This window comes from Nelusetta ayraudi, unplaced genomic scaffold (assembly GCF_046127955.1).
Source record: "Nelusetta ayraudi isolate G7.1 ecotype Tasmania unplaced genomic scaffold, CSIRO-AGI_Nayr_v1 ptg000006l, whole genome shotgun sequence".
Classification (NCBI taxonomy): Eukaryota; Metazoa; Chordata; class Actinopteri; order Tetraodontiformes; family Monacanthidae; genus Nelusetta; species Nelusetta ayraudi.
Window position 1 is genome coordinate 511,055 of NW_027466056.1, and position 26,624 is coordinate 537,678.

Here is a 26,624-nt window from a genome sequence, read left to right on the forward strand (position 1 = left end):
ACTCTGCTGCCTGCTCTTCATTTATTTTCTGTCTGATGCTCAACAAATGATTGGAGGCAGAGGTTACAGAGCTTCAGCGAATCTTGACAGGTTTGCAAAATCCTTTTTTCTCCTGATATTGCTTCTTATTGGCTGTCTGCTAAACGTCGTTAACTTGACGATGTTCTATCTATCTATCTACCCAGATAGATAGATAGATCCATCTATCTATCCATCTATCTATCTATCATTCGTTCATTCATTTGACCGCGGTGTAGTTTTCACCCAGGGCCGTGGAGCTGCAATGGAGAAAATGAATGGTTCCCATTCAACAGAACAGTCGTCTTTGCCCTCCAAATATCCAAACATTGGATGAGGGTTTTGGTCTTGTTTGTGCTTTTGTCAGTTAGAGTGGTATCATATCTCATGGCGGTGGCATCTACATACGTTTAATAAATGAATGCAATTTTTATATTCTGTCCCCCCAGAGACTCTCGAGTCAAGATTTTCATCAACGTTGTCCAAATGACTGTGCGGCACTTCTACCTGCATCTCATATTCAAAAAGAAATCATGTTCGCTGTTCAATCCAAGGAAAAGTCCTTCCTTCAGAACTCCCGGACCTTTGAGAAATGCATGTCTTGGCCTGGATCTAAAAGGAAGCCGGATGACACTTTGCTGTCAGTCGCCCTACCAGCACTGTGCCAGGAGCAGATGTTGCTGTCAGCAGGCCTCGTGGCCAAACCAATTGCCAGCCATGCGCCACATATTGTTTCTGAGAGGTCTTCATTGGCGGGTGAATTACCACCAATGACGGCCCAAGGTGGACCAGGCAGATCTTCAGATGACAGAGGATGTGAAGAACCTCAGTGGATGGCCCCAGGCTTTCCCATCAAACGTGCTGATGGATCAACGGCTACAAGGTAGTAATGGTGAATATGACTTGGTAGGAACCAGCACACCAGTCATTCTCTTGTGCAGTTTTAAAGGGGCACTATGCAATTTCCACCAGTGTCAGAATCATTGGTATGTGAAGCTCAAGCGGTGTTTATTCTGGTGCAGGTCAGTTGACATCTAGCGCCTTGTATCTGATTGTGCACAAAGCCGAAGCTCCCATGTGTTTAAGTCAAAATATGGAATCCAGGCCTCCTCTCCCGCCTGGCAGGGCAGCTGCCCCACCACCCCACCACCCTTATCAGTGGTGGGAAGCAGCGTCCAGCTTCAGTGGGCAAACACACTGCTTCAGAACTTCAGAACAGTGTGAACGTTCCCATTATTAATATTGAAATAAGACTTGTTCTTTTGGTTGACATGTGCGCTCAGCTGTGTTCTCTAGCAGTGAAAGAAATTTGGGGTTTGGGTATTACTGTCAGAGTGAAGTAATTATTACATATGCTCATTTAATTGTAGATTTGCCAAAGAAGTAGGTGTGTGTTCCAGAAGCGTATTGCATTGACTTGGAAAAAAACTGCTTTTCTGATTAATTATTTCTGTTTTTTGGGGCAATTACTTTTTCCCCGTATTTTTTGGAGTCATTTATTTTTTCTGTGTTTCTCACTAAATTTTTCCCAGTTTTATTGCGGTATTTTTTTCAGCCCCGTTTTTCGGTTTGTTCTTTTCTCTCTCTTTTTTTTCTGAATTATCTTAATACTTCAAAATGCCGCGAGAAAACCGTCAATCTTCAAGACACTCCCACTGGATCTGTGGTGGCTCATGCTACTGTTTGCTTCCATTAAATCCAGCTCTCCATGAAGGAAAATGGATGCGACTGTTTCCGATGCTCTCTACCCCCTGGGGGGGGGGGGGGGATTCGTCCGAAAAACAGAAAAGAAAATTATTCTGAAAACCAGAAAAAAAAAGACCCCAAAAAACCAACCATAAAAATAAATTACCCTGGAAAAAAAACTTTTTTTCCCAAGTGAATGCAGTACACTTCCCTGCTAACTTGCCAGAAATAGTTGTGTAAAACATTCTGCTGATTACAGTTCTGTTAATTCAGTCCAAAGGTGAAGAGAAAAACTAAAAAGGTGACCGCACACGACAACATAAAGATCCCTGTGAAGGATGAAACTGAGAGCAACAAGCATGTGGTCCCACTCACTGGAGCAGAGGTGGCGCAGATGTTTACAGAGAAACGGCACACGGGGAAATGGCAGCAATATTTCCTCAAGGAGGTGGATGGCGACACCTACAGGTACGCCGAAAACACTTTGCCTTCAAGCGACACAAACAACGTCCCTGCCCTTGGACGTACATGATTCCACCAGAACTACAGACAGAAATATTGTCTTGTCTGCAGACCTTACGACCTGCGGGTGGTCCATTCCAACAAAGCCGGCTGCGAGCACTACATCTTCTCCCCCAACACGGTCATACATGTGACAGAGAGAGGCTATGGAGGACACATCAGCTTGTCAGAGTGGTACAGAGAGTGTTTACTGTGGAAGGCTCTCCAGAAGATACCATTTTTCAGGGACTTTGGAATGCTGAAAGCTTTCACCTGGTGAGTATCAGCAAAGAAAAGCTTTTCTTCTCTTTGGGTTTTATTGCAGGTTTGCTTCAAGGCCTTGTGTGTTTTTCTCTTTGTGGCAGGTGGAACAGAAACATTCGGAAATTGATTTTTGAGAGACGGTGCAGCAATCTGCAGGACATGCTGTTCATCTCTGTACCTCAGTTCAGAAAGGCTCTCTTTCTGCTGACCGGGTGAGTGACTTTCAATGGTTCAATTAATCCAATCATTTATTGGAAGTGGATGGCTGCCTTTGTGTTCCAGAAGCGTATTGTAAAAAACTGCTTTTCTGATTAATCATTTCTGTTTTTCTGTTTTATTATTTTTTCGCCCTCCTTTTTGGCGTAATTTATTTTTTCTGTTTTTCTGACTAAATTTTCCCAGTTTTATTGTGATTTTTCTCTTTCTTCTGCCCTGTTGTTCGCGGGGGGGTGGGGGGGTTGATTTTCTTTTTTTCTCTCTCTCTTTTTTCTGAATTATCATGTTAATCCAAAATCCCGTGAGAAACCGTCAGCCTGCAGGAGACTCCCACTGGATCTATACCAGAGTGTGGTACAGATGTTAGACTTGAACGCAGGCCCTGATGTCTTCACAATGCTGGTTTAACAGGGTAGCAGAAGAACTGAAAGAGTCCCATCTGCTGCCCCAGGAGGAGGCCAAGATGTTCACCATACTGGAGTTGAGAACAGCGTTGACCCACTTGAATCAACGGCGTCTGCAGATCCTCGAGAAGCTACATCAGTGCCGAGCTGTCATCTTCACTGTGGTACTTTATACTGCATTCCTTTTACATAGTAAAAACAAGAAAGTGTCAAGATTGACAACTCGGGGGGGTACATTCAGTCCTTCAGTCTTAACACTGGCATCAGCATCGGATGATTCAATGATGACAATTCATCAGAATTAAGACAACAGAAAAATACCAATGAGATAAGCTTGTATTTTTGAACTACGCTATCAGCATTTGATCGTGAATGATTTGTGTAATGTTTTTTTTTAAATAATAATATCAGGGAACATTTGACATTTATTGTATTTAATCAATCACTCAATCAACTTGTATTTGTACAGCACCTTTCATACAACGACATGCAACTCAAGGTGCTTAACAGCAATTCAATTCATGATGACACTGATTTTCTGGGTCTATGTGCAGGTGAAAGAGGACAGCCTCAAGGAACACCAGAAGCTGCTACTGCACGTGGAAAATGCCAAAAAGCCAAATCCATGCAGCGAGCCTCATCACATCCACGTGGCTCACCAAAGAGAACTGAAGAAACGGCTCGACCGCTCCGAGAGCGTCCTGCAAAAACTGGACACCTTCACAGCTCTCATCAATCACATGACTGTACAGGCTCTCGCAGTGCTCACTCAGCAGGACGCCAAGTCCTTTCTGAGACATGCTTTGAAGGTATCACTTTCTGCTCATAATAATAATAATAATAATAATAATAATAATAATAATAATAATAATAATAATAATAATAATGTTTCCTGAATGATTAATCTTTTTTTTTTGTTTCCAGAGGAAACTTGGTCATCAGTGCTGTCTGTTCCAAACCCAGCTTTGCTTTAGCGTCAGTGGTCAGCTGACTGTGGAGCCGCCTACACATGTGTTCCAGAGGACAGTCAGCGAAGTCCTCATGAACCTCGGAGATTCCATCGTGCAGGTTGAAGCGAAAATGAACCTTGTTATGAAAACTGATTGACTCGTTTGAAGGTCCGGTTGGTCAAATTTTCAAGGTCACCCACCTGACAGCGCGTTCCATATTGAAGGCACTGTCCCTATGTATATTGCTAGACATATGAGAACCATTCTAAGGGTAGGAGAACCGAATAAACGGGTTTTACAACAAATATACACTTATTATTTGTATTAATGGGCAGTATGTTAAGCTTTTACCAATATAAAATTCATAAATCAAGGCAAATTTTACCCACTGGACCTTTAATGCATTTTTTTATGTAGAGGTAAACATTGCTGTAGATGAATAATTGCCTTAGGTTTTATACAGATGTAAGAATGATGAGATGAGCAATAAATGCACACATTTTAATACACATTATGGCACACTGTTAAAATAACCCCTCAAAGCTATGAAGACACAGGTGTGTACGGTGTGATTTAGACCATTAGAAGAGGACACATTTTGGCTTCCATACACTTCGGCATCTGGAGTTACACTCACTGTGTTACCATATTCTCACTAATCATTGTTCATCCTCACCAGAAGTGAACTAATGGGCAGTCTGGAATGAGTGATGGACAAACTGCATTTCGCATTTCCCTCCATTCTGCTTTATGACTGGATAAACACACCGCTTGTTCCATAGGGTCTCATGGTGTCCCAGTGTATTGCAGTGGGAAAAATACCTTCTTTTTTTTTTTTTGCCAATGCAATATAGTTAAATTGACAAAACTATTAAACTCCCGTAATTCCCAGTTGTAATCCTAACAGTGATATGGTATAATATAAGTGTGCTTCAAAAAGCGACTTGTGTTCTGCAGATGTGTGATGCCTGTGGATTCTTTGGAGAGATCATAAAAGCGGCCTTTTCTCAGATTTCTCCCATTGAGACGTTTATTGAACCTGGCAATAACAAAGGTAGGGTCGTCAATCATTTGAAATTTCTGCACATCTGAACTGTTCTGTTCAACTAACATGGTTTCAAGTTGGGAATGCCAAGGAGTTGTATATTTTTGTTCCACAGAAACGCATATAAAACATGATGGAATGAGCAGTTCCCCAAGGCCTTGCTGCAGGAAGCTGCATACAGACCTGGCATCCAGCACCGTGGCACCCAAGAAGAGCTACTGCTGCCATCCCCTTCCCAAGGAGCAGCTGGAGTGGCACATCAGCACGTGTGAGGCTGCGAAACAAGTGGAACAAAAGCAAGCCAAGTTGATTCAGGCAAGACTTTGAACACTTAGATCAAAAGGTTTGACAAAGTTCAGTCAAAAAATGAATGAATTGCATATGTATACATACAGTACTACCGTAGAAATTAGACTATCAAGTAAAAGTTGTTTTATTTTGGCAATTTAACATAAACGATGAAAGCAACAAATTTTATTGAGCCATCCCACGCAAATTGACGTCTCAAGCAGTTCCTTGTTGTAACTTTGCTTCAAAGAGTCCAAAGAATCCAAAACACCTGCAAAAGGCTCCTGAGCCTTTAACAAGTCTGTGTTGGGTTGTTGGCTCAGAAGAGTTCACACATGGGCAAATACAACGACCTTCTCTGGAGGTTCTCATGTTCTGGGTAGTACTGTGTATATAATTCTCAAAATTCTTTGTGCAGGACGCTGATTTAGAAATAAGTCGGCTGTGTCACAGCTTTTCGTGGCTTGCAGACATACACATGTTTGTAAAGCAGTGGAGCGACAATTCTTTGGAGTCCATGACTAGTCGTCCTGTGTCACTGTATGAGGAACACATAGAGAAGATCCGCCAGTGCGCAGAACTGATCAGAGGAGCCCCTCCATTCATCTCAACATCTAACCAGCTGTTCACCGTCAACTGCACAAAGATGAAGGAACATTTAGGTGTGTATGCTGTCAAGTAACTGACCCTGTGCTCATTTAAATGAGCTAAAAGTGTCTTCAAAAATAAATATGTGCTTTGGTTTAATGTTTAGACTAATTGCATTGGTCTCTTAAGGGCAAAAATTGACATTGATTGAGGAGGAGGTCCTGAAACATCTCACTGAGCAGGTACAGCTTCTTTCACAAGGAATTGTATCAGACTTGGAAAAGGCTGCTGAAGAGCTTCAGCAGGAACCTCAAGACTTGTATGGCCTTTCCAAATACGCACTTATGGTACGGACATTATGGCATCAAACTTTTATAACACATTCAATGGATGTAGTCACTTTACATGTTCAGAATGCAGTCATCATTTTAGGCTGATGTATCATAAATTTGAATATATTAAGCCGTAAACAAAACTCCAATATAAAAAAGCAACATAGCCTTCATTATTTTGCTCATTGAAAATGGCAAGCGACTTGCAGATGTGTGGTTTAACAGATTGGGTGGAAGATGTTAATGAAGTGTCGTAATATCCAGTGGCCATGAATATAATATAGACATGTATTTGATGGAGAAACACAGCCTATTCACACGAAAATGCTTCTGAATAAACTCGTCAATCTTCCTGAATGAATCATTAGCACTTTTTTTAAGACTCACCCAACGGCATTCACACCCTTAAATGATGGCAGTAAAAGGGCTCGACAAAATCTGCCCGTGTACATGTACTGTATGTCCCAGTGGCTTGCGTGTGTGTGTGTGTAAATATTTTTTTCCCCTTTTTTTCTTGTCAGGTGAGGGAGTCAGAAAAGATGTTTGCTGAATCAAAGAATTGTTCTGAGTATATCCACTCACTCCAGCATATTGTTTGCATCAGCTACAGGAATTTGAGTGAAGATGAAGTGACTTTGGAAGAAAAGGTCAGCACTCAATGTCACATGACCATAGAGCGCATCCCGAAATTGTTCATCTCGGAATTACGAGAAAAGATCTCATGATTCCGAGATGAGGATCCTTGAGGATCCAGGATTTGTAAACAGGTGTAGTCACTACCAAACCAGGTTGGATGCATTTCAAATGCATGGATTTGTACCCATGGTGATCGAACTGCTCCTGCAGAAAGAGAGCCACATCCAGCACTTTGTCAGACTGACTGGGCTTCCCACCCGATTTTCCGATGCCTGTGCAGCGTTGACATACTAATATTAATACCATCCTCAGTTTTAACAAATGCAAATATTTCTCAGTGTCTTAAACTGAGCAGGTTAATAGCAGATTAAATGTGATAGCAGCATCATTTCCCACTGATTAGAAAGGGTTTGAATGTTTCCTTTTTTCTTTATTTTATTTCTTTAATTACAAGATCCTGATCTGATCTCTCCATTTGTTTTATCTCGTGAATGCAATGCGCTTCCGTACCTTTGATATATACCTTCTAATCAGGAAGTGACTTGGTTTAATCCTTTACTTTTTAGCCCAGCCTACAATTATGTCTGTGTGATTTCTCAGGGTTTTTATTTTTTGTTTGTTTGTTTGTCCTTTTGTTTCTTTTCAGGTTATAAACTTGATGGCTGGCCTCGTTCCCCTACTAAAACAAGCACATGACATTGTAAAGCAACGTCTCCCATTAGCAGCTAATGCCTTGAAGACCATGTTCTCATATTTGGTGCACGACTTTAAAAATGTAGTTGCCAAAGCTTCTTCTGGACCTTTCCTTGACCCATCTCAAAATGCTGCAGAAATGTTTTCTGGACTTAACCACATATGTGCACATTTGTTCTATCTCAGCGCTCAGCTGGAACAACTCAGTCAGATCAGTCAAAACCTAATGGGTGAGTTGATGCATTAATGAATTAAGGCTGATGAGTTATGATGCTCTGAAAAAGCTTTTGTTGTTGACTATATTAAGATTTTCCTAAACTGCTACATTTACTCTTTCATATGTAATGCCTCCCTTTAGAACAGCCAATGGATCTGACTGCTTATAGAACAGATGTGCAAAATGTCAAAGCCCGTAAAAATCTGTGGAAGCTGATTGAGTTCTACACAACATGGATTGAAGAATGGAAAGAGTCAGTTTTCACTGAGGTAAACAAATAATGACACTTGAAACACACCCCACCACCAAACCACCACCCCTAAACAAAAACCCAAAACTGTATCCTTGACCACAGTAAGCCTACCCCTAAAAAGGTAACACCCTGGGACAGTGAAGACCGGCCAAAGTGTCCTCGCTCCATAGTAACAACCAAGAATATTTCTCTGTTGGTTAGAAACATCTTCTGAAATGCTTTTCTTGCAGGATGTCGTGTCAGAAGCTCAAAGACAGATAGCAGAATGGAAGGAGGAAGCTCTGCGTTTAACAAATCTATTGCCTCAACATGATGCTGTGATTCAGACAACTTTAGGAGTCCTAAAAAGCTTCAATAATCAGCTTGAAACCCTGGCCAAGCTGCAGAGCCCTACTCTGAAACAGAAACACTGGAGAGCTGTTTTTGAAGGTCAAATATTGAATATTGCATATATTGTCAAACATGCAGGTTCCACAGTATATCAAACATGATTAAATATTATCTGGCAGGCATGGGCATACAGTATGTGCCAGAGAAGGATGTGATTGTTGCAGAACTGTTGTGCAAACAACTTGAAGTCAAACAGCAACTACTTAGCAAGGTAAGAGAAGGTCAAATCAGGGAACAGAATAATACAAACATGATCAACATGAACTTCATGTGTGACAACAACATAACACTGACCTACTTTTGATTATTAATTATACTGATGCTTTGTTAGATTTGCAGGGACGCACAGGCAGAGTTTCATGTGGAACAGACCTTCAGGAAGCTGCAGGAGGAATGGGAAGCCAGAGTCTTCCAGCTGGACAAAGTCACCCTCACTGATGGCTTAACTCCTGTAGGGAACACATCAGAGGGCGGTGATTCACAAGACCAAACCGATCGACGGCGTAACCGCACTGGTGGAACATTTGTTATTGCTGGTGAGAGAGATAAACGCTATTAGAATAAGAGATGTATTGAATAATGCAGTTATTGTTGACGGGTACTACGACCGACTATTGGAGGGGAAAGGGTTTCTGTGGTTTGATGTGAAATTTATGATTTCAAAATGACTGTTCTAGATCTGGAAGCAAACTTTGCTGAGATTGAGAATGATTTGATAACTCTGTCCATCATGTTGAAGTCACCACACAGTGTGGACATCACACTGCAGATAGAAAGCTGGATGAGATCATTAAATGAACTAGGTATGCTGGATAATTAAAAATAATAATAATAATCTGCTCTACTACTACTACTACTACTTCTGTAATTGACAGCAAAACATTTTTTTGTTTGTTTGTTTCAATAGAAATTCTGCTTCATCTCTTTGAAAGATATCAGCAAACATGGACATTTCTTACAAAGATGTTCAGTGAAAGTTTTAGCATTTCTCAAGAGGATTTGGTAAGCCTTTCTCATCACATGCTATCAAGTAGGTGAAATTCAGTGCCTCACATTTTCTCTTTTTCAGGTTAGACAATTTCAACAAGTTGACAAGACATTTAAGGAAATTATGCACACCATATCCATTGATCCTCGTATTGCAAATTTTGTTCATTACGAGGACGACTTCCAGACGAATAGCAAGTTTCTCCCCAAAAGCTTTTACCAGGATCTCACTGATGGTCTATCTTCAATGGAGGACATATCCAGGCAGATCGTTGGTTTTGTAGACACCATCTGCTACCAGTTTCCAAGGCTCTGGTTCTTAAGTGACAAGCAAGTCATGCAGCTACACTCGTTTCCCCCAACAGCTTTCACGCTGCAACCCTTTGTACGTAAATGCTTTAAAGGGGTGCACTGGATCGAAGTGGATTGTGAGCTTCCATCCAATGTAGAAAATATTAAAAATTGCAGGGCTATCATTCGAAGCAACAGATTGATGCATGTGCTTGGAGTTTTTGGCAACCTACAGGAGCACATCACCTTTGTGTCGGCAATGAAGCCAGAGTTCACCGCAGTGGACTGGTTCTCTGTTTTTGAAAAGCATTTACACTTGACCATGGTCCACTGTGTGAAACAATGCTACACTGAGCGAAGCCAACTTGAGCCATCCGTTCAAGATTTGATTTATGATAAGAAAGTTGGAGATATTTTGCTCAACATTGCTGAAAGAAGGAAAACGACATCGCCGATACTCGACCTGTTGCATAAATATCCTCTCCAGTCGCTACTGGTGGCTGAAGAGGCAGTTTGGTGTCAACTTATTCTGCAAACTCTTCAAGACTCGAGCCCCATAAAGCTGAGCAACATCAAGGCATACAGCTCTGAAAAACTCAAGAGTCTTTGCCTTGTCATTAGGGATGCACTCACAGGTGGTACAGATCACTCACTACTTTCAAACTACACCAGGATATGTCTGCAGGCTTTAGTGCAACTTACAGTTAATAATATACAGCGGCTGTCCCAACTCATGGAAGTCCAACCTACATCTCTGGAGTTGTCCTTTGAGTGGTCACGTTTGATGAGGTATTATATTAATCGCAGTGATGGTGTGACAAGCCAGAATAATCCAACATGTCATGTGGAAGTTTTGGGCTTTAAACTCAGATATGACTACGAGTATTATGGACCAGAGGATTGGACAATGGTGCAAACTCCTTCCACAGATAGGGCTAAACTGGGGATTCTCTTTGCATTGACAAGTTACAGATGTGGCTATGTTTGCGGCCCTCGCATGTCAGGACGGAGAAAGACTGCCACTCATTTAGGGAAAGCCCTTGGCCGTCAGGTTGTCAGCATTGAATGCTCTCCTAGCATGCGAGCTAATGTTGTACAACAGATGCTGTTGGGTACCCTCCAAACTGGTGCCTGGCTTCTACTGGGGTCTGTGGACTTACTATCACTTGAGGCCCAGTCTTCACTGGGACAACATTTAGTGGCAATTCACCAGGCCTTTGACATCATACGGATGAATACTCAAAAAGATTGTAAAAATATTTTTGAGTTAAAATGTCAAATGATAATTGGAGGGAAAAACATCACTGCCAACTTCAGCTATGGATGTGTGGTTATCCCATCAAAGCGTTATGCACCCAATATTTCAGAGACTTTACAGTGTGCAATCAGACCTATTGTGTTAGCCCATCCCGATTACAGGGTCATTGCAGAAGTACTGTTGACTTCTGTTGGGTTTTTAGATGCCATGTCTTTGAGCAGGCACCTGGTGTCTCTTCTCAGCCTGGCAAGTGATCTGATCTGTCTCCCTGGTTTCATTCCTGACAACCAGAGCTGCTATCTGATTGTCTTGCAAAGGATAGTGTCTTTTGCTGAAATACATTTACAGCAAGTTGTACGAAGACAAGAAAATTCTGATGATAAAGATCTTCTCTTACAGTATGTGACTACAGAGGTCGCTGAGAGGAATAAAAAAGACACTTCAAAATCTACTCTTCGGCAAAGATCGGATTTGTCAGTTGTGCATGTGATATTGGAAGAGATAGCCATGGTCAAAGCAATCCTCTCTGTCCTGTCACCTGCTTTATATGAGCAAAACAAAGGCCAACAGTTCTATGTCATTTTCAAGGAAACGTTCCCTGTCGCCTGCCATTTTCCTCTGTACCAACAACATATCGAGCAAGAAGAAATGGACCAACTACAGGATGCCCTTGAAAAAGAATTAGACAGAAACACGTTTCAGTCTCATCCTGAAATAATCCGTTGTGCTCTTACACTTTACCAATCAATCAAATCCTTCCCAGCGATTATGCTCATTGGCTCCGCTGGTAGTGGAAAGACAGTGTGTTACTCTACTTTAGCTGAAAGCCTCAATCAGTTGGCTGCCAAGACTGTGGGCTATGACTTTGAGAATGATTATAGGATAAAGGACACCATCCCACAGATTTCTGCTTCAAAATGGACCCCTGTTAAAACCTTAGTCCTATTTCCAAATGCCATGTCCAATAATGAGATATTTGGCTTCTATTGTGACAAAAGGGGATGGCAAGATGGAGCTGTTGCTAAGGTGCTGAGAGACTTGGACTGTCCCGAGCAAGCAAGTCCTTCAATCTCTTACATATGTGATCAGAGACCAATCATGAAATGGTTGGTAATGGATGGAAATCCTGGTGGTCAGCCTGGTTGGTTGGATTACTTGAGCACACTTTGCATCACAGAGAATCCTTTTATCTGCCTGTCCTCAGGGGAAACACTGGTATCCCAACCACACCTCAAGTTATTTATGGAGATCACAGATTTACGTGATGCCAGTCCATCTGCTGTTACACGCTGCAGCCTTGTTTATTTCACAGGACACAGTCTGTGGAAGACTGTATGGAAGAGTGAAATTGATGCTTTATCTTTTGAGCATAAAGTTGATCAGGGGATCCTTGAAATGTGGAAGTGTCTGGCAAAAGATCTTTTTTCCAGCACTCTTAGATTGCTCGGGAAAACAGGTCTAACCTCTGCGATCCATAACGATCAAGAATCTTCTGAAAGTCTCACGTACGGACTGCAAGAAGTCATGTCGTTTCTTCGCATCCTACGTGCCCTTCTACAATATCTAGGGAATGAAGTCAAAACATCTGAAGCCATCCCACATGGAAATAAAGAAGGTATGGCCATTTCTCATCATTGTCTTGTCTGCTTGCATCACACATACCTCTCCATTAATGAGGGTCATTTGCTTTTTCTGACCAGAAACAAACAGAGCTGACGTAGTAGACGCAGAATTCCATGCAAACAAAGAGCTGGCCCAAAATCTTTTTTTGATCGCTTACATTTGGGGATTTGGCGGCCACCTGCATCCTCGGTAAGAGCATTACATTTGTATATACACACAGCGAATGTAGCGATCAGTCTTGACCAGAATGTTTTCGCTTTGCATGTTTCTCAGCCACTGGCCACAATTTGAGTTTCTCGCCCGTAATGTGCTGTTGGCTTGCCAGTACAACATTTCGGTTCCTGATGAGGAGAGCGTGTACGAACACTTTTTTGACAATGACAGCAAGATATGCCCCAAGACATTGTTGACCAACACCATCAGTCCTAAGGTTGGTCCTCAACATTTTGTCTAGTTTATTCACAATCTATCTATCAACATACAATATATGTGTGTGTGCATACATACCTTACAGACATGTTTAATAACCTATGTTCTCTATGTGTTGACACAGTATGGAAAGCATTCATATCTCTTGAACATTATGGGGGCTGCAAACCAGCCGGTGTTGCTAACAGGAGAGCCAGGCTCTGGAAAAACAACTTTGTGCAAGACTTTGCTGAGATTTGAAAGGCCGCACATCAGCTTACCCCTGAGCCCTCTTGTGAGCCCCAAAGACCTGCTGACTGTGATGAATAACTGCTGCCAGAAGAACTACAAAGAATCTGCCAGTTGCTTTACAAAACAACCGAGACTGTTTCTTTTTGTCGACGATTTGCATGAAGCCCCTTATGGTGAGTAATATGCATCAAATGCAACCCTTTTAATTTAAAGTTCTGCACAAAGACGTGCAATAAATTTCAGCTTTCTATTGATAGATGTGCATGGAAATACATCATCCACTCTGGAGATGCTACGGCAGAGCATTTCAAAGGGAGAGGTTTTATCTTTTGATAGCAACCACTTGAAGTCCTTGAATTCTCGAACCATGAGCTACTTGGCCACCTGTTGTCTCTTTGGGCTGGGAAATCATCACAGTAATGTGATATCATCCAGGCTCTCACGCCTCTTTTCTATTTTTGTTCTCCCTAACTTGTCCATGGATGTTATACTATCGATGTATTCCCCACGGCTGAAGAACTGGCTCAAAGACATACCATTTAAGCAGAGTACTGAGGACATAGCATTTTGTATTATTACTGCTACAAAAAATTTGTACAATGCAATTTGTGCCATATTCCAGCCTACTCAGCAGCGGCCACATTTTGTATTTTCCCATCATGACCTTCAAAAGGTGTTTGGGGGTTTGCAACTTTGGCAGCCTAATATTCAAAACCCTTGGACAGTACAGAACGAGGAAGACACGCCTCTTTGCTTTTCTTCATTCTTATCAAAGCCTGGCGCATGTCTGCTTAATATAGTCCACCTTTGGATGCATGAGTGCATGCGTACATTCAGTGACAGATTGTGCTCTGAAGATGAACGTAAAACTCTCATGTCACTCGTAACTAAGACGGCAACTACACATTACAAAACCAGATTATTTGATGGAATTCAGCACGATCAACCCACTGCTGAAAACCATGGTCTTCTCACTCTATCCATGAATGGGTCAGGGACGCCTCAGCTGGTCGAGCAGAGTGTAGAACACAACTCCTTGAATGAGTCCCCCCCATTTTATGATAGCAGTAAAGATGCAAGTCAAAGAGCTCAACCTTTGCAAGAGCAGTTTGTTTGGCACATGGAAAGCATTGTGGAGAAGCTGCTTTTTGGGCCAGACTTTTCTGAAGCCAGGACATCTGTGCATCAACAACAGAGCTTTGGATTAGACTTTCCTTACACAAAGCACCAGGATCTGTCTACGCTACAGCAGGAGCTGTGTGCACTCATTGAAAGCAAAGAGGAGGAACGTATTGAGGAGCTCACTAACATCACAACCAAGTGCTTCATTCACAGACAGAGGGTCATCCAGCTCATGCATATCCTGAGAGCTTTGCTCATACCTGATGGTCACGGAGTGCTGATTGCTTCAGATAAGGACACAGGTCGGAAAACCACTGTGCGTCTAGCTGCCTTTTTAACAGACTACGTTTTGATGGAGGTGCACCCTGGTAATGAGGACAAGCTGCAAGATATCCTAAAAGAGGCTCGGAATCATACACGAGCACATGAAGGCAACGTCATCATACTGGTCCATGAAGGGATCAGCCAGACTGTCAGAGAAGAACTGCTTGTGGCGATGGCTCACAGAACCTACCCAGGACTTTATGCAGAAGAGCACATGACAAACCTTCTATCCAGACTGACAGCTGGGAAGAACTCAAAAAGATATCTTATGGACAACTGGTCTTTCATGAGGTAAGAAGGGAAGCATCTTAATGGACTGTCATTTAAAATCAAATCAAAGGTTATTGTGAAGTTCACTTTCATTTGATCCAAATCGAGTCAAAGTGTGCCTTATGAGTCACACTCAATTGTCTTTGCACTGTATGTGTCTGATTCATACCAGACATGGTTAAAAGACACATGGTTGAAGGTGGCTCATTGTAGTCATGATGTTGTGTCAGGTTGTGGCACATCTGCTTTCCATGCAGCACCATTTGTTTATGATAGACGCCAGTGCAAACACATTTTCTCGCCTTTTCAGTCTGTAACATTCATGGTTTGGGTCATGGTGAAAACTAGTGTATCGAATGTGGTATTTGTATGCACCAAAAATACACCACCGGTGTGTAAAAGCCCCAAAACAGCAACATTTGTTTTGTTTTTTTAAGCAAGCACGTATAAATCCTCCAGCTTGTTCTTTTTTTGTACATCACAGATTCCTCAGTGAAATCTACAGAAATATCCATGTGTTCCTGTTGCTTCCTCTTGCCATATCAGATGTCAGTGACACCACCCCCAACCATTCAGCTCATGGATGGAATGTAAATAACATTAATCCTTCTTAGTTTCATGCACTTTCATATTTCATGGTGATTATGATTTCTGTGCATCTTACCTGAAGGGTCAGCGACAAGCATGTAAATATCAGCCCTCGGCATCTGTGTTTGTCTGACGTCTTGCTCTGCTAGTGAGGGGCGTCAGCTATTGAGACCTTATATACACAGCGCCCTCTGCTGACCAGGTGTTCCCAGCATGTAAACACAAAATATACTTGCCAGAAAATAATTGAAAACCACACTGAAAATTTCACTGAAAGATTTCAACGTGTTTTAAAGTCCGTAGCTGTTTTATGATTACTCAACTTTCTAAAAGTCTTGACACACTTTTGAAACACTTCCTGAAAACACTTTGTGCCACACGTACGTACGTATGTACGTACGTACGTACATACATACATACATACATAAGCAGTATTACAAAAGTGCTTCTACATCTAATGTGTTTTTGACAGCCTTGTATCCTTTATAATAGCTTGTGCCCTTGAAATTCATTTCATTTGAATTTATGAAATTTCAAGGATGAAATATATTGGGATTTTAAAAGATTGAACTAGTTGACCTGCCATATTTAATGATATAGGCACAGCTGACCAAAGCCCTGAGCCAAAGCTGCTGTGTGGAGGTGTACCAGCCCTGGCCCAGCCAGTCTTTAAAGGAGGTTGCTGCACAGTGCCTCAAATCCAGAATTCAAACAAGTGAGCCTCAGCCGCCAGATACTTTTTACTGACCTGAAATTGAACCATTTCTCAACTGCTTTATCTTTTTCTCATTTATGCATCAAGCTGAGAATGACGAGCTAGGGATGAGTCTACCGGTGGCCATGGCAGAAATTCATCTGTCTGCATGCAATTATGCCTCTGTCCTACTACAAGGGCAGCCCTTTGGCCTGCGAACCTATACTGAGTTCACTGCCCACTTCTGCCACCTCTACGACCACCTGCACGAGCTAAGGCTGAGGAACGCCAACAGGTGGGTCCTTCAATGCACATCTGGTTTGAACTTTTCTCCCGTGACTCACTTTTGAATGTCCATTTTTACCAGCGAGGACTGACTTTACATTTTGCAAACATTTCTCTGTAACCTCTATCTCATGTTTTCAGCATTGCCACATTTTTTTCTCACCTGGATATCATAAACAACACAGCCAAGCAATATCAACAACACTTGATGAGACAACAACAGAGGTTTGCTGAGACCCAGGAGGTAACGCAACAGTTCGTCACAGAGTGTAAACCTTGATCAGTATTCTGCTTAAGGTTGCAGCAGTCAGTGCAGCTGTCTGCCACCATTTTAATAACACAAGATGTTTTCTAAGCCAGTCCAAAGTTGTTTTCAAATCTTTTCAAATATTCAACACAGAAGAAATACACAAAGTCTATTCATTCAAACTGGGTTGTTTTTTTTAGCACCTCTTGTGAAAACCAGGGGTGATTTGTGTCTAAATATAATTCACAACTGAATTGAATGATTAAAAACAATATAATATAGCCCCCTTTTCACACAACTGGCAACCTAGCATAGTGCAAGTACGTGTTGTAGTTGTTTGATTCATTCTTTTCATTTTGCCAATAAAAACTTGATATGTTCGATGATTCCCAAGCTTGACATTTTTTAATTTACCTTCCTAACATGCAGCAAGAGAATCAACTTCTCCAAGCCGAGGATGAGAGGAGGAGACTGTACGACGACGCTTATGAAGCGTGTGCAGCTGAGGAGCTCAGGCTGTTTCGCTTAGAGGAGCGCTTGATTTGTGCACAGGAGGAGGTAAACTGATTTTTGAATGATGAATCAAAATCTTTGAAATCATCGTGTGGTAAATCAACCATGTTTTATTTTTCTCTGGCTGTGATGACGCCTGTGATCATCTCCCAACCAAAAGCCTACAAAAAGAAAAAGACAACAGGGCCTTTTTTGCTGTGTTTCATTTGTCCCCCCCCCAAACCCCCCAACACACACACACAGGTGGAACCTGTGTTCTTTTCAGGCCTTAAGATTCTTCACTGTCTTAATATGACGGACCTGGAGGAGGTGCGCCACTACCGGGATCCTCCTGAGGGAGTGGTGAAAATCATGGATGCTGTTTGTTTGCTGTTTAATTATCCACCTGGGTGGGCAAGTGTGAAACTGCTCCTCGCACGAGTGGACTTCTTTCAGGTTTGTGTGAAATGTTGCCGAGTAGCAGAATATTGGACTTGCATAAGATGGCCTCGTGGAGGTTTGAAACCTGCTATGTTTAGATGTCGTGTTCACACAGCGATTCCATTCCATTGAGAAGGCACCAATGCTTTCTTGTTCATGTCCCAGGAGTTGCAATACTTTGACCGATCCACTGTGACAGAGGACAAACTGCTGCAGCTCTGCAGAATAGTTCACAGCCCCCAGTTTGTGCCAGAGTTGGTACGAGAAGTGAGCAAGGCCTGTGAGTCTTTGTGTCAGTGGGTCCTGGCTGTGTACGAGTACTGCTCCATGCAACACAAACTGGTCATCATGCAAGAACTGGAGATGATGGTCAAAGAGTCACGCGTGCAGCTGCACATGGCAAAAAAGCAAAAGGAGGACAAATACCTTCGACTGGAGGAGGTCACGCACCAGCTGTGGTTGGTCCAAAATGAGCTGGAAGTGCAACTGATGAGGTTGCACAAAGCTGAGGATGATGTGAGCGAAGCGACGGCTGCTTTGGAGCACTTTGAGAAACATGGCCCTCGCTGGAAGGCTTTAGCTGAGGTGACACCCGATCCTACACTTGGCTGTTCCAGTTGAACCGTGCATGCGATGACTATATTATATTGTATTAAGACTTCATTGTTTCCTTCTCCCTCTAGGAGGCTCAGTTGAATAGAGAAACTCTCCATGGAGATGTCCTGTTACTGGCTGGAATCATTTCTTATCTAGGCCCCTTTAGATGTGACGTACGCACAGAGCTGCTGCGCAAGTGGAGGAAGCTGTGTCAGACAGGAAATATCAACATGGACCCAGAGGGCCGCACACAGGCCCCGTTCACAAATTGGGATGGTGCACTTGTGGAAACACCTCTTGGTTTTCCTATTGCGTTGTCAGATGATCTGCAGTTGCCTCTCGCTCAGGCGTTAGGTGTTCCTCAGGAGACCTCGCCGAGGAAAATGATTCTCAAGCTGCTGCTTTGGGGCTGCCGGAGATCCTGGGTTCAGGGGTGGCCTTTACTAGCAGACACTAAACAGCATCAAGATATAAGCTCTCAAAGCTGCATCATCAGTGGTAAGTCTTGTGCATAGGCCTAAATATCTTCTATCATAGGTATTGATCATGGATTTTTAACTTAGGAACTCCATAAATCATAGATCCATGGAGTTAATGTTAGTTTCTAATTACTATTTGGCAGTGTGTTTATACAATTAACTTTATTTTCATTTATTTTAAGTGTACACATAATGTACAAATGTTAAAATCCACTGGTTGGTGAGGTAACTTTAAATATATATACTTTGCTAAATTTGACTCAAGTAGTCGACTTCATTATTTTGTTCCGATGCAGCTGACCAACACTGGTGCGTATTACGCGCTACAGTAAGTCATCCCAGTATTTGAAAGTGAAGGTCTCAGCAGTAATTGTGCCCCACAGTGACATGTATTTGTATACACAAAGATACGGAATGGTCTTTGTCATATCATTGCGATAAAGGCAGATTTTGTTGCATGGCATTTTGCTCCACAGTGACATCTGGCTGTGGCTCCCAAACATCTGGTCAGAGCTCAACCACACTGCTGTTTGTATCTTTGAGTGTGTATCAATGTGTGTCGTGAAAAAAATGGATGAGTGGCATCTGGGATGAATGAATGTGTATCGTATGTCTGGTGTGAATAAAAGTGTTGGACTGTATGATGGTGTGTGTGTGTGCGTATGTTTGATTTGATGCTAAGGAAAGAAATTTTTCTCAAAGTGTCTTACTGCACCTCCCTCTGATTCTCTTTCCTGTGTAGGGTGTGTGTGTGTGTGTGTGTGTGTGTGTGTGTGTTTGATTTGATGTTAATTAAAGACAATGTTCTCAAAGTGTCTTACTGCACCTCCCTCTGATTCTCTTTCCTGTGTAGGATGTGTGTGTGTGTTTGATTTGATGTTAATTAAAGACAATGTTCTCAAAGTGTCTTACTGCACCTCCCTCTGATTCTCTTTCCTGTGTCCTGCAGGAGAGAATTCCAGGCTTGAGGATGAGGTGCAGTGCGGAATGGTGGTTTCTGCTGATGATCAGCAGCTGCTGCATAAGCTTGACCAGGCTGCGGAGGAAGGTGAATTTAATTGGTGGATTGGAAATACTCTTAACTGACACACATTGGACTTGTATTCATTTGCTGCTTCTTGCTGCAGGGCTGAGAGTTCTGGTGACTCATTTGGAACGCGCACGCTGCTGTCCTCAGTTACTGGCACGACTGGCACATTCTGCTGAGTTTTGTGGTCACCCCCAGTTCTGCCTCTTTCTTTGTACTGAACTGCCTGTCCAACTTCTGAGCCGCGGTAAAAGGGGAAATAGTTACAATAAATGCTCTGTTAGGAAGTTCAGCTCCCACTGGACAGTAAATAACGTTGTGTTGTCGTGCTGTGTATTTGTGTGTCCTTACTTGTGAAAAAAGAATCACTTGATTCTCTTTGGCTTGTTTTCCCCAGAGATTCATCCACTCATCTTGGCCCAGGTGCGGGTCATTGACCTTTCTCTGAGCTCGGAGGAGATTGAGGGACTGATGCTGACGGAGCTGCTGCAGTCACAGTGCAAACAGTTGCTGGATCAGCACCTGCAGTTCTACAATGACAAGCAGTTGCTGGCAGACAAAGTGGTCTCAGAGGAGGTGAGAAACCTTCATTCATTACTTCTCTGCTGGATGGTCTTAACCTGTTTGCTATGGGACAGTGTTGGAATAGGCCGTCCGTCTGTGCTGGGATGTGCTGGCATTTGACATCTAAGAGGATTCAAATCAATCAATCATCTTCTTATAACACTTTTTTTTTTTTTTTTAAAGCGCTAAATCACAGCCAAAGACGTCTTCAAGTGCTTTGCACAATCAAAGAGATTCAGACACCTTTGGACGAGATTTAGTGCTTTGAAAAAACAGCCGATTGATTGAAAATTGGCAACAGCAAATAGCAACGGCGCGCAACGGCGACATTGACCTCACTGGTTAGACCTGTCGGTCATTCATCATCTTCTTTTTCTCTTGTTGTCCTGTTTCATTCTTCTTTCCTTATTTTCCCTTCATTCTTCTGCATCGCCTTGCTTCTATATTTAAAACAATACATTCATCAAATTTACATGAGCTGAGGATAACCTTCCTTTTTTTCCCCATGTAAACAGTTTTAGCCACATGCAAGTTTCCCCAAAACCAGTTTGACAACTTCACCCTAATGGCCGTGTTGACTAATGTTTTCTTGATCTTAAAATGAGTTTAAATCAGGACATCTACAGCACCTTTTTGGCTTGACAGAGAGGAAACCTTGCAAAAACCCTCATTAAATGAAGAAATAACAACAAAAACCCACTGTTGACTCAAAGGGGGACTTTGTGGAGTTATCTGATCTTTAGATTGGTGTGATGCCAACAAGTGCTCAGGGTAAAGGCAAGACAAGGCCTCATTTAACTCTAAGCCACTTTTTTCTTTCTACATGTTTCTTCTAGGACGCTCTGATGGACTATATCATGGAGGCCAATGCTGCGGTGCTAAAGGACTCCAATTTTCTTTTCCTTTCAACTATTTGCCATGAAGTGAAGTACAGAGCACAGATGGAGATCCAGCAGCTGAATGAGGAGCTGGAGTACCACAGGTCACTCATGGCTGAGGCACATCACATCATCAGGCTTGCTGTGTCCCTGTATGAGGCTCTGCAGCAGGTGTCCTCCCTGTCTCCCATCTACTACTTTCCTCTGCGTGGATTCATCACATCGATGCAGGAAGTCTTTGTTTCCAAGTACGGGCCGCTAGTGTTGTTCAACGCTGAGAAGTCACCGGCTAGTAGGAGCCCAGAGGTTAAAAACCAAATGGTGACTGAACTGCTGCTGAAATACATGCCCTGTCTCATCAAGAGCCACTATGCTGCTCTGCAGCTGCTGGTGTCAGTAGCTCTGCTCCAAAACAACCATCTCTGTTCCGAGCTGGAAAGAACGGCTTTTTTGAGGGGGCTTCAAGACGGTGAACAGTCTGCCAGTCTCTCGCAGGCGGATTGTGCTTTGCCCAGCTGGATTCCATCTCAGGCACACCGGCAGCTCGTCAGCATGGAGAGGATTCCTGCCTTTGAAGGTTTGATTGCTTCCCTGTCTGCTTGCCCCGACCAGTGGCAGGAGTATCTTTGCTCCCCTTCATCCACTGTGTGTGAACCCGTTCCCTGCCCGTCCCACTGCCACCTGACCCTGCTGCAACGAGCTCTGCTGTGGAAGACCATCATCCCCGACTGTCTGCAAGGACTGGCTGATGCCATGGCCGTCTATCAGTTTAGCTCACCTGAGCAGACAGCCAAGAACGCGGCCCATCTCATTGGGAACCCAAAGGGCCTGTTAGAATGTATTGTCAAACATAAGGGACCCATCATACTTACGCTGGCCAGTTCAAAAAGAGACAAATGGAAAAGCGTTCATCCTCTTCTACTGATAGACCAGCTGATCCACTCTGGAGAAGAAACTAAAGAGGTAGTGACACACCATGTTCGACAGTTGAACATTTAACATTTTCGCTAATTCACTTATTGACATAATCGCTTTGTCAAATCAAAGCATTTTTACTTCATAGCATGTTGAATGTGCAAGTGAGGGTTTTGGAGTTGGATTTGATGAATTTTGAGGAAGGAAAACATTCATCATCATTTGTTTGCTGAAGAGATCGAGTCTCAACCCCCCTAATCTCCAAACAACTTGCAGTGATAATTAAAGGGAATCTACCTACTTAAATGACGACGGGGATATCGACAACAGGCAAATTTGCCAAAATGCAGAACTGTCCCTTTAAAAGGTTCAGGCTAAATCCTGTAACCAGTGTTCATCTGCCTTAACATCATGGTAACAACTGTGTTCTAGGTTCAAGTGAAAGTCACTTCCTTTGGGACTCTGTTTGACTCGCACACCGTCCTCCGCACCTTGGACGAAGCAGTCGTCAAAGGCCAGTGGCTGGTCTTTGACGACTGTCATCTGTTGGAAGACTGGGACCAAACAGTGGTGTGTCACATCTGTCAGCTGATCTCACAGTTCGGGGGTAAGTGGTCATCAAGAAGTTCTGTTGTTCGTGTGTGGCTGATGCATTTGCCAACTAGAGAGCTGATTGAACGTGTCGTTACCTCCCTCTAGAGAACCCCACCCTCATCCATCCAAACTTCAAACTGTGGTTTATAACCAGAGAGTACGCATTTTACTCCATACCAGGTACATCCACTGTTTGTGTTTTACCCTCATTCCTTTCAAGGCAGTCTCCTGTGTCTCCTTTGTTGGTTGATTATTTATTTATTTATTTATTTTTTCACAGTGACTGTGCGAATGTTTGCTCTGCCTCTTGTCTGGAACTGTCCTTCCACCTTGACGGAGGAGCTCAGTGGTTCCTTACTGCGGTTGGAGTCGCTTGTCCAGTGTCCATCCCTGCATGACATCACCAGTGAGGACATGGCCCATCTCCTCCGCTGTGCCATCTTCCATTCTGTGTTACTGCACAGACAAACCTATAGAGACTCAGGCCGAGGAGTAATATACAACTGGTGAGCACATTGGCACACACATTTTATATTGCAGATCATGAACAGAAACGGATGGTATGAATACACGTGGGCTGTCTCTGTTTGAAAGGACTCAGGAGGACTTGTTGGCTTTGGTCAGTGCGTACACTGACACTGCTCGTCCATGTGAGGACAAGAGGACGGCTTTGTGTTACATGGCAGGTAAGACACCTAAGCATTTAAATCTTCCTTCTTTTTTTTCTTTTAATTACAATCTAAATTTTTTGATTTCATTTTGACAGTCAATATTGTGTATGGCGGCCATGTCCACAATGCTTTTGATTTGGAGGCAATGGAGAGTGCGGCCAAGGCCTTCCTCAGCAGAGAATTGCCACTCTGGTTTCGTGAAGACAACATTCTGGCAGATATGATCAACAGTCCTGGCAATTTTGGTAATAATTTGTTTACGTACGAATGCATTTGACACGTTCAAAATGCTCAGCAGACACACAAAATATTTAGTTTAAACTCATTTTAAAAAATAAACAATTTTTTGCATAGATGTTTACTTTTCCCATGATACTATGATACTTCTATGATTCTGCGACATTCTTTATTTTATAATTACATTTATAGATTAAACGTAGATCTAGCTACTTCAACATATTCAATGATTTGCAACCATTCAAAGTTTGACTTGTTGAGCTCATTCGGAATATCTGTGCCTAAATTTAGAATTTTGAAATGAAAAGGAGATAGGTCATTTCTAAGAAAAATTCCCAATTTGAAATGGATGGGATGTTCAAAATGTCATAATTTTAAGATTACACTGTTCATTCATAATTTCAGTTAGAAAGTTTAAAATATAGTTTAAAATATAACTCACACATAACGTAACTTCTTCAGAAAATATCGAGCAGTGAAGCTTTTCAACATGATCACTGACACCTGCATTTTTTTTCCAGAAATGACATTTTATATTTTTTTTTATATTTTTCTCACTGTAAGATAAACATCTGAAGTTATATTTTACTTATTCGACGAAAAAAATGAATAAATAAATGATTGAAAACAGTACTAGTTCATGTTCAACACACAAAAAAAAGAGTAACGGCTTGTGTATTTTATTTTGTATGTTTCCAAAGATTTTCCCAAACGAGTCATCCAGGTGAACACAGTTGTGAATACAGTTCATCCAGGAACCTGAATGTCTTCAAGTTAATCAAACCTTTCCACAGCTTAGTTTCTAAAAAAATATTTTTTGAAAGAAACATTTACAAGTCTACAAGTTTGCTGTATTGGTTTGACAGTTTCTTTTTCCCATTACTTTATTGAAATACATCTCATATTTTTGTCAACAGACTTAAAAGAAATTCTACAGATTTTGGATGAGAAGTCTGCAGAGGTCAATGAGCCACTTCTCATGGGTTTCAGCTCAGATATGTCATCTGAGGTCATCAAAAGAAGTAGCCACAGCCTGGACACACTGCTGCAGCTCTCCCAGACACCCCTGGGAGCAAGCAGGTCCTTCTCCAGCAAAGTGGAACCACCTGCCTCACTGGCAGCCTACGGCCAAGGACGGGACAGACTGCAGGCTCTGAAGAGTTCCCTCATACAAACTAATGACAAAACTGATGCAAACGCCCTGCCCGTTTCCCACGGGCCCCTGCTCGACTTCCTCCAAACGGAGTGGAATGATCTCGTTGACACAGTGTCCTCACTCCTCTCGTTGCTTCAACAGCCCGTTCAGTTTGCGACGTCAACCTTCGCCACCCTCCCTGAACTCACGGACATTTCTCGCTTAGAGAGGAAAGCAGAGTTGCTCAGCGCTTACCTATGGCACCAGAACACTGTAGACCATCCTAATGCCTTCCGACTGTCTGCTTTCAAAAATCCCAAAGGTTTGCTTCTGGCAGTGATGAGACAGGCTGCCCGAGCCAACTGCAAATACGTCAGTGACATGGAGCTGTGTTTTCAGGTGAGGCATGAAAACCTCATGTTGTGCTCTAACCGCAAATAACAACATGTTGATTGTAGTTCTATTCCCTGCAGATTCAGGACGACTGTACGTGCCCAACTTTGCTCCCTCCAAACGCAGTGTATCTGTGTGGCCTGGAGCTACGAGGAGCAGCATGGAACGCACAGCTTCGGGCCATCGAAGGTTCAGACTCATGGCAGACAAGCTCAATGCCTCTTATCAGCGTGGAAGTGAAGTTCAGGAGTCCAGACACTGACGGGGAGTCTTTCCATCCTGGAATTCTGCACGCAGAAGACACCGGACCTCCATCAGTTACTCCAGATGTATCCGTCTATAATTGTCCACTGTGTGTTGATGCAGAGCAGGAGGGTGACAGAGAGCCAACGACAGCAAGTGATGGAATTATTGCTACTGTCCCCCTGCATACAACGACACCTCCTGTGTTGTGTAGTTTGAGAAGGGTGAAGATCACGAGTGTGCTCTGACTTCACCAGCAGACTGATTTCACTGCACTAACAAGGCTTCATTACCATTGTTGCAATTATGAAGCTCATTATAAATGATAATGATAAACAAGTCCTCACTCGTGACAAGTTTACCCTGCTCCCCCACTGGCCCAGTGCTGGTGATGCACTTGTGAATGTTATAGTTGTAGTATGTAGTATGTCTAATTAGAGCAACAAAAGTATTGCCAAGAGAAGGCAAAATATATAAAATATTAGATAAGATAAAAGATATTCATATGTACTGAACTGTGTCATTATAAGTGGTTTTAACAAGGGATAAAGAAGATGAATGAGCTACAAAACTGCTGCAAATTGCACTCAGGCGGTGTAAACTGTCCAATAAAGAACATAAATGAAGACTGACCGCCTTCTGATTACCACAGCAGTCAAAAGATGGAGGCTCACAGCGTATGTTGGAGCACAGTTTACCCCTGAAGGTCCATGAAGGTCCAAGCGGCTGAGATGGTTCTTGCCACACAACCCCCAACCACAAGCATATTCACATCTAACAATCTAGGTTTTAAATTGTGCCCAATTACGGCACCTGAGGATTCAGGTGCCGTATTTTGGGACAATGTTATGCATGCATATTATTGGGGCCAAAATGCAAAAGGTGCAAAAACCCATTCTTTGTGGATTTGGGCCCAGGTTTTAACTTAAGCCTGAGGTAGATTGACGTCTTGCAACTGTTGCCCCGGGGGTTATCTGACTCTTGTGTATCCACATGTGAATGATTTGATCGACTCAAGACTTCACGTAGACGGCGACAACGGCAAGGTTCTGCATTTTTACATTGATTCTTTGCAAAACCCCAAAGGCTGTTAAAAGCTCCTGCTGTAACCCTTGGTTGGTCACCCTC

The 26,624-nt window shown here is 42.6% G+C and overlaps 1 protein-coding gene across 5 annotated transcripts; it reads left to right on the forward strand.

Annotated features, from left to right (window-relative positions):
- Positions 1-35: 35 nt before the first annotated feature.
- Positions 36-26,122, forward strand: dnhd1 (dynein heavy chain domain 1). 5 transcript variants are annotated; one of them, XM_076013001.1, is made up of 44 exons: positions 36-90; positions 468-901; positions 1,978-2,172; positions 2,278-2,481; positions 2,571-2,681; positions 3,097-3,253; positions 3,644-3,898; positions 4,014-4,157; positions 4,997-5,093; positions 5,200-5,399; positions 5,791-6,034; positions 6,150-6,307; positions 6,814-6,939; positions 7,575-7,851; positions 7,980-8,107; positions 8,322-8,520; positions 8,601-8,692; positions 8,813-9,017; positions 9,159-9,284; positions 9,389-9,483; positions 9,551-12,632; positions 12,718-12,829; positions 12,914-13,070; positions 13,194-13,473; positions 13,558-15,037; positions 15,501-15,606; positions 16,205-16,319; positions 16,407-16,593; positions 16,725-16,827; positions 17,260-17,388; positions 17,587-17,778; positions 17,929-18,348; positions 18,447-18,858; positions 19,789-19,887; positions 19,967-20,113; positions 20,264-20,442; positions 21,267-22,271; positions 22,656-22,830; positions 22,923-22,997; positions 23,098-23,323; positions 23,412-23,503; positions 23,584-23,733; positions 24,643-25,259; positions 25,334-26,122. In XM_076013001.1, exons 2-44 carry the CDS (start codon positions 552-554, stop codon positions 25,742-25,744), a joined length of 13,314 nt encoding a protein of 4,437 aa, XP_075869116.1. In that variant the 5' UTR covers positions 36-90; positions 468-551; the 3' UTR covers positions 25,745-26,122. The 5 variants fall into 5 exon arrangements, with proteins under 5 accessions (XP_075869116.1, XP_075869093.1, XP_075869109.1 ...); XM_076012978.1 differs by lacking the exons at positions 36-90; positions 468-901; positions 1,978-2,172; ... (5 more) ...; positions 4,997-5,093; positions 5,200-5,399 and having other exon boundaries at positions 5,794-6,034; positions 9,656-12,632; XM_076012994.1 differs by lacking the exons at positions 36-90; positions 468-901; positions 1,978-2,172; ... (6 more) ...; positions 5,200-5,399; positions 23,584-23,733 and having other exon boundaries at positions 5,794-6,034.
- The last annotated feature ends 502 nt before the right edge of the window (positions 26,123-26,624 follow it).

Coding starts and splice junctions, on each gene's coding strand:
- dnhd1 (XM_076013001.1), top strand. CDS start 552: ATGTTCGCTGTTCAATCCAAGGAAAAGTCCTTCCTTCAGAACTCCCGG. Junction 902..1,977: donor GATGGATCAACGGCTACAAG/GTAGTAATGGTG, acceptor CTGTTAATTCAG/TCCAAAGGTGAAGAGAAAAA. Junction 25,260..25,333: donor ACATGGAGCTGTGTTTTCAG/GTGAGGCATGAA, acceptor TATTCCCTGCAG/ATTCAGGACGACTGTACGTG.